This window comes from Homarus americanus, unplaced genomic scaffold (assembly GCF_018991925.1).
Source record: "Homarus americanus isolate GMGI-L3 unplaced genomic scaffold, GMGI_Hamer_2.0 scaffold31037, whole genome shotgun sequence".
Taxonomy (NCBI): domain Eukaryota; kingdom Metazoa; phylum Arthropoda; class Malacostraca; order Decapoda; family Nephropidae; genus Homarus; species Homarus americanus.
Window position 1 is genome coordinate 3,790,986 of NW_024722227.1, and position 13,321 is coordinate 3,804,306.

General features: G+C 38.9%; 1 protein-coding gene across 9 annotated transcripts in view; it reads left to right on the forward strand.

The window, feature by feature from the left end:
• Positions 1-1,535: 1,535 nt before the first annotated feature.
• The window catches only part of LOC121862307 (probable serine racemase), a 34,794-nt gene continuing 23,008 nt past the window's right edge, over positions 1,536-13,321 (forward strand). Inside the window, exons 1-3 of one of the 9 annotated variants that reach the window (XM_042360459.1) lie at positions 1,536-1,559; positions 5,592-5,807; positions 6,463-6,553. In XM_042360459.1, the coding sequence (XP_042216393.1) occupies positions 5,625-5,807; positions 6,463-6,553 (274 nt within the window). In that variant the 5' untranslated portion in view covers positions 1,536-1,559; positions 5,592-5,624. Of the gene's footprint in view, positions 1,560-1,712; positions 1,853-1,874; positions 2,127-2,282; positions 2,508-5,153; positions 5,193-5,591; positions 5,808-6,462; positions 6,554-13,321 lie in introns of those variants that run through there. The other 8 variants (XM_042360457.1, XM_042360454.1, XM_042360455.1 and 5 more) reach the window with 8 other exon arrangements.

A 13,321-nucleotide genomic window follows, 5' to 3' on the forward strand; every position in this document is an offset into this window, starting at 1 on the left:
TCTCCTAATTATCACCAATCATATACAACAATAATACTTTGGCCCATATAACTGTAAGAAGTGCCCCAGGGTGTAAAAACAAACAAAGAACGCTGTTAAGGTCGGTTATATAGTCCGACACGGCGAAGGAGTTCGGGCCTAGTTCTCAGGGTGATCTTGTCCTCGGATTCTAATCTCGCCATATTAAAGACATCCTTCAAGAACCATCTTGCCCATACGCGGCTACCGAACCTCAGTAGTGGTGCCAACACAGACAGTGCCTGGAGATGCGTTGAGGAAGAGTCACGAACGTGAAAATGTCTAACTCAAATACTCATACTATACGTCTGGCAGCCATACAGACGACACTTACTTTACTCGAATTACTTGGCACATGATTACTTCACTATGTTAAAACATGAACACTGATATTCACAAAATCAACTAAGTTAAACTGACTTAACATGGCGGTGGGAAACAATCGTTCACATACCTGGAGATGCGTTGAGGAAGTCACGAACGTGTGAGTCTTCCTTGTGCATCCGTATATACATGAGCCTGGGGCAGTTCCGGCCCATGCATACATACCAGAAAGGCTAATTTCACCAACAACAGAAATTCTATTCACCCCGGTCGCTGTACACTCAGCTATGAAAATCAATCACTTTTATCCTCTTCACCAAGTCCCTGAGATGCTTATACACCTCAACTAGGTCACCCCTTGCCCGTCTGTAGTATAAGCTAGGCAAGTTCAGGCGCTGCAATCTCTCAGGGTAGTTGAGGTGCCGAAGTGCAGGCATCAGTCTGGTGGCCCTCCTTTGAACATTTTCAACCAACTGACAGTCCCTAGCATATCTCGGGGAGATTGAGTCTGTCAGGAAAAAGTGAAATGGACGTTAAACACGCACTAACAACTCTACTTACCGGAAGCCACAAACCACAGCCAAGGAATTCTTCCTGAGAAGAGCCGTTAGGTCTTTGAGATTTTGAGTTTGACAGAATCTTTTCAGGAGATTAATGACTTTCTGAAATAGACAACTGACACTAACTAAATTACAAATATCCGATTCTCTGATGTTTGGTCATCAAAATAATCTAACTTCAATAGCACTTTGAACTCATGGCTATCCCCAAGGACGATATAAGGATATGCCACTCATAGTGACAGAATTGACACTCACTTACTTGACAAGTTTTACTAACAATAAAGACAGTTGAAGCTTTCAACATCACTCACAATGGATCTTGAATGTTCCAATTGTAATCAGACATATCTAATATGCCTCAACAATTGCAAACACAATTGCAATTTCAAATTCTGTCATTATATTCAGGAATAACGAAGTTCCGGGTGCACTCTAAGATTGAGAGAAAACTAAGGACTCAGGCGTCCTGAAGCGATGAGAAAACGGACTCCTTCGACGGGGGACTCAAATAAGGAAAGCACAGCTGCATGTTTTGTGGACTATTGAGCGTAATATGAATCGTCTGAATTTACGTGAACTGACGTGTACGACCGTGGTCATTACAGTAACAGAGACCTGACCGAGTGGCTGGCAAACCGATCAGTGGCGAAGAAGGTGGTAAAAAACATAACAAATATTAGTAGTATAATATCTACTTATCCTGTTTTTGTTCGTATGACGCAATTACTTTAGTTGTAACTATATCCTGTATATAAATATACAGGCTAGAGGAGCTGACAAGTGGCTAAGAAGATAAAAGCTAACAGACAATTGAGTAATATTAAGATGACCTTGTGATGTGACCGTCATCTGCGGACGGCTCCTCATAAAGTCGTGATAGTGCATATGGCACTAAGGTGACTTGTTTGTGCCACACAATACAGGGTGCCTGTTATTAAGTATTAAGTGTAATATGTTGAATTTGTACCGTTACAGTCTATAGGTCTCAGTGTCTTACGCAATTTCCATATTAATATGGAAGTGGTAGGAATAAGTGTTAATATGTAGCCGCCACATTATTGTTACTAATTTCTTGATAATTCACATTTTATTATCAAACGATAGCAAGCCTTTTTGAAATGCTAAAACATGCTCAACGTACTGGCAAAGTTAGATACATTAGCTGTGCTTATTCATATTTTGAATATTTCTTAATTGTGTATGGAATATGCAGATTCAGGGGTAAGTTCTGAGAACAGCACTACCACAGAAAGAGCTGTTCGATTTCGGTTTGTTTTCCACATATTCTTATCATTATAGTATTTTAAAAGACCCAACAACTTTTTATTTTAATTATATATATATATTAGTTTTTCTCTATCGATGATAAATCACCTGTAGTGGGTAGGGCATGAAGGATGAGGGAAATTGCGGGGTAAAATACGGTTAAAAACTGATATGACACTAAAATGAGTCACTGCGTGTGTTGTACATGAAATAATTGTTTACCGTCAATAGTTCTTCTCAAGTCACTGCGTGTCGTCTGTTTGGTCCTAGCTTACTCTCACGTCCACTAAAATCGTTAAATTATACCATGACGCTTCAACAAACTTGCTTTCATTGGTAACAAATATCAAAATAAGTACTTCCTATGTAATATAGCTGGGGGTTCGGGAAGCAGAGTCCCCCGTTTGGAAGTTAGGTCAGGTTTGGTAGGTTTCCTTGGTTGGTTAGGTAAGGTTTGGTAGGTTTCTTTGGTTGGTTAGGTCAGGTTTGGTAGGTTTCCTTGGTTGGTTAGGTAAGGTTTGGTAGGTTTCTTTGGTTGGTTAGGTCAGGTTTGGTAGGTTTCCTTGGTTGGTTAGGTAAGGTTTGGTAGGTTTCTTTGGTTGGTTAGGTCAGGTTTGGTAGGTTTCCTTGGTTGGTTAGGTAAGGTTTGGTAGGTTTCTTTGGTTGGTTAGGTCAGGTTTGGTAGGTTTCCTTGGTTGGTTAGGTAAGGTTTGGTAGGTTTCTTTGGTTGGTTAGGTCAGGTTTGGTAGGTTTCCTTGGTTGGTTAGGTCAGGTTTGGTAGGTTTCTTTGGTTGGTTAGGTCAGGTTTGGTAGGTTTCTTTGGTTGGTTAGGTCAGGTTTGGTAGGTTTCTTTGGTTGGTTAGGTAAGGTTTGGTAGGTTTCCTTGGTTGGTTAGGTAAGGTTCTATTCGGTTAATATTCGTTTGTTGGATGTGTTACTTCAGTTTTGGCAGTGAAAATCTTGCCATGACCAGCAAAGTTTCTACTGTATTTTATTTGTTTTTGTGTTTTTTGGTTGTTGAGCAATGTGTTTTTCCGATGTTAAAATTCATGGTTATCCACTTGTAAAAATTTACCGTTTTTACTAATGCTATTTTATCGTGAGTGAGTTCTGATTGGCTAATTGTCCATTATCGGCAAACAACGCGAGAACTATATTTAACCGTAACTCTGACAGCAGTAAAAAGCATTGGGCATCTATTTAGCTGTGAGTCGATCGTTGTGTAGCAAAAACATACCTAACCATATTTCTGTTGAGCATGGAAACTTATCATTATACTTTTTACTTTTACTTATATCCTCTTCACCACTGATTGGCTCATTAGCTGCTTGGGCAGTCGGTCATGTCCCTGTTACGCACTGTTGGCAAGTACTGGGCATGCACCGACTCCTGAATGTACCTGAACCTGCTCCAGTATTGGTCAAGAAAAGAAGCAACATTAACTAGAACCTAACTTCACCAACCAAAGAAACCTACCTAACTTCCTAGTCCGGGGGGGCAAACCCCTGTTATGTTGTAGTGGAAATTTCCCTTACAACTACAACTGCCGTTTGTCGCTGACTAGCCGATTCCTTTTTGGGCTACTATCGACGCCTAACAAAGCGAGGTCAGCTATCAAGCCACGCCTACCTCCGCTATATAAGACCTCACCTCGCCATGAACGCTCTTCTTCTACCTACAGCCACGCAGCAAGCAACAACTCCTCTGAGCAAGCTCCTCACCAACCAGCTCTCTCTACTCCACACTTCCGAACCAGCAAGCTCCTAACCACGCAGCAGCTTCCCAGTACCAAGCTGCACTGTACATCCAATACAATATATGTGCAGAGAATGCATTTTGAGTTTCCTTTCTCCAACCCATCCTGAGTGTGAGACTACATCTCGAAACCCCACAATGTTAAAAAGAAAGTACTTAGCCAATGAGAGTGCATTCATGGTAAACAGCGTTAGTAGGAACTTAACCGGTCACGGCAAAATATCCACTACGTTCAGGTATAAGAAGAGAACAATACATTAAATTCTTTGCCCGTTACTCATTTCAAGCTGATTTTATGGACCAGAACACTGTACTCCACCAATTTTTTCTGCAGATCGCTAAGTTTTATCCAGTGTTATTTTAGTTTGTCATCCAGGGAATCTTAGGAATTTAGGTTAGGTTGGATATTGTTCCTGGGTTCTGTGGTTAGATTAGGTTAGGTTAGTTTAAGTCAGATCAGATCAAGGTCATTCAAAACATGTCAAAAACTGTCGGAAAAACATGGGGATTGCCGAAATTAAAATATTATCCCTTTTCCTCCTTCACAGTAACAGGTAAGCTGTTATAATTTAGGTTAGTTTTCAACAGTGCTGATCCATGTGGAGGTTAGTTTAGGTTAGGTTTGGTTTCAACAGTGATTTGGAAGTTAAATTGTTATGAGAATAGGTTTTTATGGTGTGTTTAGATCAGATTTGAGTAAAACAAACAAATACACCAAGAAGAACCTATTCTCATGAAAAAGAAGCCACAGCCATTAAACACATATTTATCTGAACAATTCCTTCTGGTGGTAGTGCTGTTCTCAGACATTACCGGTTCAGGAATATCAGTTTTATTTCAGTAAAGTTATGAATAATATTTTAAGATGGGTCTGCAATGCCGATTTTGGTTAATATTGATGAAATACCCGTCACAGCCTAATTTGTTTTGATAGATCTTTTCTTACTGTATTTTCATTGCTGAGTTCAGTAGATATTTAGACCCTAAGCTCTCAATGGTGGCACTTTTTACTTACTTTTATCCTCTTCACCAGTCACCCAGTCATCAAAACATTACCGAGTTCTTCACCCGCCACCCACTACAGCCAGCCCAAGTCAGTGATAGTGAGGATATGGACTTTGAGGGGTTTGACAAAGAGGCCCTACAAGCCTCTGTGGTGGATAGTGATACAATTGATACAAGTGCTACAGGTGAGGGCCAATAATCTGCCCTCTGCCTCGGAACCAATCCCCCATCCCCGTGTGCCCAGCCATCTTTTCTACTAACGTAAGTGTTAAAAAACCTAATATTATTGATATTTTTCTTAAATATTAATTGTGTGTGCATACCAGCATAAAATTAAGATGTTATTTTTACTACAACGTACGTATTGTGTCGGAAAAAGTGGAGTTTGGGAGTCGGCCCAGTCTCTACTTCAATTAATCCCATATGTTCTGTTATTTCGTTTACGCGTTTCTCGTTTTACTCGGACCTCCACGGGTTCAATTGACCGCGTAAATGAAGACTATACTATATATATATATATATATATATATATATATATATATATATATATATATATATATATATATATATATATATATATATATATATATATATATATATATATATATATATATATATATATATATATATAATCTGATGCAGTTGTTCTATATATTTTAGTTCATAAATGTGTTCAGTCTACAATCAAACAATATGCCTGCTCCTTTTGGCCTTAAGGAAGTTCGTGAAGCTTATATGAGAATCAGTGGATGTGTACATAGAACACCTGTGCTCAAGAGTCAGAACCTTGACAGCCTTGCTGGCAGGCAGCTGTACTTTAAAGCTGAAAATCTTCAGAAGACAGGATCTTTCAAAGCCAGAGGTGCTTGCAATGCGGTTAGTGTCACTTCCAATTTCATTGATAATATTGTGGGAAGATTAAATAATCAGTAGACTGTTATAGAGAAAGTTTTACTATTTCATGCTTCTTTACATAAACCATTCTTACCTTATGGCATTGACCAGTATCTTTATTTCTTTTTTTGACTAGGGAAGAATTTTTATTTAACATGGGAGACTTGTTATCTGATTCCCATAGAACCTTGTATTAGGTCACATTATCAAAAAGCCAATTACAATAAACCTTCTTAGTACAGGTAATGGAATTGGCCATACTGTTCCAGATATTCCAAATGGGAACATTGACTGCTACTTTGACAACATGGTCAGTTGGTGCATGTTGGACCTTGCAAGATTCAATACAGTTTAGTATCCTAAAAATCCTAAATCCTCAGAATTCAGTCCCCAATTTCTTAACTTTTCACTTTTGATTCCAGATTTTACACTTTCCTCTTCCCATGCACACACCTTAGTTACCCATTTAGTTCATTGCCAATTTCTTTATTTCATCATCAAAAATAATTTTTCCACTTTTACATGAGACCCTTCAAATTTTTATTTCTTTAATGAGCTGTTTAGGCATAGCCCATTATAAGTCTAATTTAGTTTCATAGTACAGTAATATTTTAACATAATCGCTCTATATTTACAGGTGCTTTTAGAGAAGGAGAAAAGACCTAACAGTCCTGGAGTGGTGACACACAGCAGTGGTAACCATGGCCAGGCTGTAGCATATGCTGCCAGTAAGTCTGAAGATTTAATACAGCTATTGAAAATTTCTTAGGCATATCCTGTGAATGGAACATATTTTCTAAAATACAATATACTTTTAAAGTTAGGTAGTTTTCTATATACAGTTTTCTCACAAAAGAACTATACGTAATTAGTTTCCTATCGTTCCTCATTTGCATAGCAAAGGTGATTTATGAACCTGTTTGGGGACACCAGCCTCCTCTCCCTCTCCATCACATTGCCTTCTAGTGGGTAAGAGGTTATCTATGAGCTAAGCTTTATCCTTTGAAATTTAATTACTTGTATTTTACTGTATATTATAAAGACAATTATTAACAACTTGATTGAATTGAATTTTGTAGGTAACCATAAAATTCTTCTGTAATAGACTAAGGCTTAAAAGGCTTGACTTGTTTCTGGTGGCATGACCGAGATAACCTTCAGTATATGGGCTCATACAGCCAACCTACCATCCTTAACATTGTATCTTTGGTGACTATGATGTAGGATGAATTTAGGGGGTGCTTTGTAAGGAAAAAGTAAACATCTTTATACACTCGCAAATTTCAGTTTTATGCAGGTGAACATGCAAAATCATATTCTGCACCACTTCCAGAACATCTATAGTTGTTCCTTGTCAAATGTGTGCACAGTGTGAACCTGCCCTTATATGTGAAATTATTTGTGACACTAATTTGCACATCATGAAGGCAAGCATGATGACACTTGAGTTAGCGTGTGATGTCACATGACCATCAATTTGTAATTGATCCACACCAAGTCTCAAAAGCCCAACTCCTCTCCCAGGGAGTAACAACTTGGTTAAATATCTCACCTTGGGTGACTTTCTTGAAGAACAACGCTTTCCATGAGTGCCTTTAGTGTTTATTGGTATTTTATTAGCTGTGTAGTGTCCTTTTAGACTTTTTGGTTTAGTAGGACTCTCTGGATTTTTAAAGTCCAGGGAGGATCCTTTCCCTTGATCTTGCCGCGGGCTAGCTGGTTTTTTGTACTTTTGTTCCCCAAACCAAAAATTTTCTGTGGCATGTCCCCTACATTTGCAGATTTTGCAAAAAGGTGCCTTTTTGGGTTTGGTTCCGGTGACAATTTGTAGATGTTCCTTAGAACTGGTTACGGGTGCTACAGACAAAACCTTAGGAGTATTTTCCACCGGTTCAGAAATTTCCTCCACGTAGTCTACAAGCTTAGTCCCTACTTTATATTCTTTCTTTATGGCTGACTTGCATGTAGGTTCATGTAGCGCCATAATAAACTGTAGGAACTCAATGATATTGTAGAAATTTTCTTTAGGTAATTTTTCTTCGTCCTCAAACCAATTTGAGGATGCCATGTAAGTTTTGAGATCTATCTTAGTGTGTCCGGCTAAAGCCTGTGCTTTTTTGCGTCATTTGCAAATACAGTTACTTGTACGCTCTGCCATCCTGAAAATCTAAGTAAGCGCACCTCCTTTGGTACCTGACCCGAAAAAGGATATGGATTGTTTCCTAAACGTTGGATAGTCATCTGTTGCCTCATCAATGGCAGACGCATACATCATACTATCTGCCCCACTACCGGTTTTCATGTTGCTTTGAACGTATGAGATTTTATCCTCATCGTTAGCAACATTATTGTTTCTCATTACATCTTCGCACTTACGCAAAAATGTTAAGGTATTATAATCTGCATCTTCTGCAGTAAATTTTTGTACCTTATTGTTATTTTGAAGTACTTTTACAGTTTGACAGACTAATGAAGTCTGTGGGTTAGTAGAGCCACCTGTTGCCATTTTTGTTATGTTAGTTAAAGCACTAGCATTATTAACAGGTAAAGGCAGTGGGTAAATGTTACCTGACCTAAGGAGTCTACTGTGTAAGTCCTCGTACTGAGAATCTATGAAATTTTCACAGCTAGCTAAGGAGTCAGTAGGTGTTAACGCTACTGTATTTTGCTAAATTGTAATAATTCTTCACTTCCGGTATCAGTTGCCACTAGCTCCTGTGAATTTGTAGATAACTGACCATCTGAGTCTGAGTCACTAATTTCCTGTTTGCAACCCAAATTTTTTTAAAAAGGGCCCATAAATAGGAATATTTATCACTTCACTTGCAGCATAACAGTCACTACGTTACTCACTCAAGGAGTAATGCAAAAATATTTATATTGAGTTCTGGAAATGAGAAAAATATAAATATTATTAAAAAGTATGAAAAGTATGTAAAATTATAGAAAATATATATACTTTTTGTAAGTCCTCTCTTACTTTCTAAATGTGTTTATTTAGTTTTGCTTTTAAACCCTTGTGCAAATAGCTTATATTTTATATTGACTACATGTGAAGACTTCTTGAAGTTCACTTGTGTTTGTGTAGTCTATAAAATAATGATTGTTCGTGATCTACCTGACCGAAGAGTCCATAGAGTTTTAACGCTGGGTTATGACGTGAGAAGTTGATGACGTCCTACTCTGGGAAGGATGATGTAACACGTCTTGTGGCAGGTAAGGATGATGTCACACACGTTTGCGGCGATCAACCTGGGGGGCTGACGTGTTTTGCGGCGATCAACCTGGGGGCTGACGTGTCTTGCGGCAATCAACCTGGGGCTGACCTGTCTTGCGGCGATCAACCTGGGGGGCTGACCCATCTTGCAGCGATCCACCTGGAGCTGACCTGTCTTGCGGCGATCAACCTGGGACTGACCTGTCTTGCGACAATCAACCTAAGGGCTGACCTGTCTTGCGGCGATCAACCTGGGGGCTGACCTGTCTTGCACACTGGAGAGGCTTGATTGTTTAAGCAAGAGGCTACTTGCTTGTCTGGAACCACGATGACAACCTTCCAAGTACTCCTATGTTGTAGTGCTGGCTGCTGGATGGCTACACTAAGACAACATTCGGTTGGGCTTGGTTGATCTCGGCTCCAGATGGGTGACCATGAGTTGTATGCTGGTACTGGGGGGGTTAACTGCTGGGTCTGCAAGTCTTTATATTGTCTTTGTTACCAATATGTTTCTGTGTATACGTTTTGCAAATGTTTATAACCACTGTCCACTTATATTACTTGAAAATGCTTGTTTGTTGATGATTCACTTAAAGTGCCATTTGTGTCACTTAGGTCACTGGGTTCATTAATAATTATTGTTTCTGCATACTGCACTGGTTTTTAGTATTTGTCTCACTGGCTGCCACCAATATGTGATAGCTGTTTTGGTATCACATTAATTGTTTTAAATAAGTTCTGGAACTCTTTTAAGTGGCAGGGCTTGATGTAAACACTTCTTGCTGTTTTCTTTTACAGTATTGACAAAGCAAATATATACACAGTTGTAATCTGAGAGAATAAATTCTGAATTCTCTCCAGGGAAGTGCTGTGAATGCACTTTGAGAGAACACTTGAGTTACGTGCTCTTCCCTGATCAAGTGGTATAGATCTGTTCCCTCCTCTGAGCGTGAAAGAGGAGAGGACGAGGCGTGAGAGCGAGCTAGCTGTTTTGATTCATCAGCTGACCTACGCTCAACCTCTGTGATAGTTACAAAGTCAGCCGTGAATAATCGTCAACAACTGAGTCATTGTTGAATAACTCGGTGAATAAGTTGGTGTTATTCATTTGGGTGAATATTTATATAAAGCAAAGGTACTGTTACAAGTAGACAATCCACCTAGTCCTGCCTCTCTCTCATTCTCCGACTATTCATCCTCTCCCAACATCCACCTACATCCATTGATATGTTAAAATTACTAATTTTTAAAACGTTTTAATAACGTGTCTCAATGAACCACTTTCAGTGAAATGAGTGTGCGCGTGTGTATGTGTGCAGTTACCCAACCATGTGGGTAGGTAGCCTGTGTTGCGTCAACTCACCGACCCCAAATGAATTTAAGTACTATAATAATACTGTATATCCATTAGCCGGAATCCCTCAAAGCCGGAACTCTCTGATAGCCGGAATTAAATTTTTCCGAGGGGCTTATTTTCTGGAAAATTTCCCAGTACCTGGAAAATTCCGGGGATAGGGGACATTTTTCCGGGTTTGAGAGATCATGTACTGTAATGCGCACATTCTGGAACATGTGAGAATATTTTTCCATTACCCAGAAACTTCCGGGGATGAGGGATTTTTTTCCGCCTTTAAGAGATAAAATAATGCATCATTCTGAAACTAACGAGAAAATTTTTCCGTTACCTGGAAAATTCCGGGAATGAGGGATTTTTTCCAGCTATGAGAGAGTCATCTCGTTACCCGGAAATCTCTCAATCCCGGCAGTGCTCTGCACCAGTTGTTCCGGCTAACAGAGATATCACTGTACAGTACTGTACCTTAAATAAGTTATAAAGTTAAATAATATTTTAAAATAATGTGGACAGTAATCAAATGTTTAACAAATATTTCTAAGGTATATAACTGTTAAAAGATACCAATTTAACCCCTACGCCCCGGGCTAGGGTGCTGCTGGCCGTACCCCATGCAGGGTAAAACGAGAAAAATCAACTTCTCCAAAAATATTTTTTAACCTTTTGAAATGATGAAACAATCATAAAGAAATAAGAAAACTATTTATTGACCCTCTAAAAACTTCCCTGGGACCTCAGTGGCGGGAAAATGGTAGCGCGGAGCGAGGGCAATAAGGGGACAGTGTTGTTTTGATAGCTGACGCTCGTGGTCACTACACACTTAGCAGCCATTTTCTGCTTGTCTTTGTGTCTTGGATGGCCAGTAATTCATATATTTACTGATCATAATACTTATTTCCTATAAATAATTAATTTATAATTTATTTTATTTGCATTATTTTTCATAAAAAGTGCTCGGCGACACACACACACACACAGTCTGTCGCCAGGCTGTCTTGCTGTCTTTGTGTTTGGTAGAGTAAGTAATGCATATAAATAATAATAATTCCACAAATAAATACATATATACCATAATCATAGCATTATTTTCCAGTAATACTACACTACAATGCAACTACAGTGGTCCCTCGGTTAACGAGCGCCTCGGTTAACGAGATTTCGGTTAACGATTTACCTTCCATGAGATTCTTAACTTCGGTTAACGAGCAATCCCTCGATTAACGAGTTTTTTACTAGCCGACTTCAACATGTTTTCGCTTGCATTTGGCGGTCCACCAGCTGTAGTATTAGTCCGCCAATACAGTAATCGGTTTTAGGGCTTAAATTCCTTACTATTTTAGTAAATATCAAGAAGTTTATACTATTCAATAATTTTAAAAGTTTAATATTAACTTTTTTAGTCATTTTAACAATTATTGAGCATAATTGAAGGTAAAGAAACTAGTTTCTGGCATGCCATCCAGCCTGTTAACACACCAGACAGGCGTTAGTCTCTCTCTGTTTTCAGTGGAGGTAACATCTTGCTTGAGACTCTCTTCAACTAAACGCTTTTTTTCTGTGTTTCCAAGCAAATTATTGGTCATTTTGAAATATATTTTACATATTGACAATATATAATGCAGTGCAGTGTTGATTTAAAGAAAATAATCTTGAATTACACCAAGAGAACTAAAATTTTATGGGTGAAATGGCACCATGGGGTGACTTCTCTTCCACCCCAATGCCTTCTCTTCTTCCTTCTCCTCCACCCCCATTCTAATTCCCATCATCATCATCATCCAGGAGCCTTCTACATACACACCTCAAAGTAAGTGTACTTTTCTACCTTTTTTGTTGAATTTAGGCAATTTTTGGTGAGCTGGAACCAATTACCCAAAATCCCATTGAAACAATGGTTTCGGTTAACGAGTTTTTCGGTTAACGAGCAACCTGCTGGAACGGATTGTGCTCGTTAACCGAGGGACCACTGTACACTACTTTTAGCAATATTACTTTGATACAACATGATAAAATGGACAAACAATGAATATGAAACAAACAAAGGTAGGTAATTATGTTCAGGAAGCTTCCCTGTGGCCGAGCTTGTGGCGTGACAGGCATATAGTCACGCTGGAACCTGATATCCCATGCTGGGCGTTCAAACAATGCTGCCAAAAGGCGAGCGTTCCGGAACGTCGACCGGGGCGTAGGTGTTAAACTTTTTGACTGTGATTTACTATGGGATGGTCATGATTAGACCATATTCCTATTAATTTTTATGGGAATTAATTCTCTTTTATCTGATGAATCACTATCCAAGGCTTTTTTCTAGTCCCTATTAAGCTTGGATAACGAGGACCTCCTGCACTTGTGTCAGGGTTGTATTGAAGACCAAATCTTTTAAGTTTAAGTTAGGGGGCCATCTTCTGCATGCATAATATTTCTGTGTTGGCACCACATGGTGTACAAATAAGGCCCACACCATGCTTACCTTCTATCTGAAAACATCCACTGCTTAACGTGGTACAGTCCACATGCTCACAGATAGTTGCCGTGGTATTATTTAAATGTTTGCTCATGCTGTACACATGTACCACAAAACAAGATTTTGGTAAAGAGAGGGTTAAGGGCACCCAAAATTTCAGGTTGCCTGGGGTGTCGACAAACCTAGAGCTGGCCCTGGCTAATTGCAAGTTAATAGGCTACTATCATTTTCCTTGTCACACAGCATAGCAAGAAGGATCTTGTTGATTACTTCTCAACTGGAAAAAATTTGTGCATTGACTTGAATTTTTTTCATATACCTGTAATAGCATTGTGATATAAATAAACATGTTGCAGTAATAAAGTATTTTAGTAAAAAAAAATTATTGTTCAATAAATTGAAGCTGTGATATGTGAATTTGTGATGGATAAAGACTACACACACAAAAGGGGACTTCACAG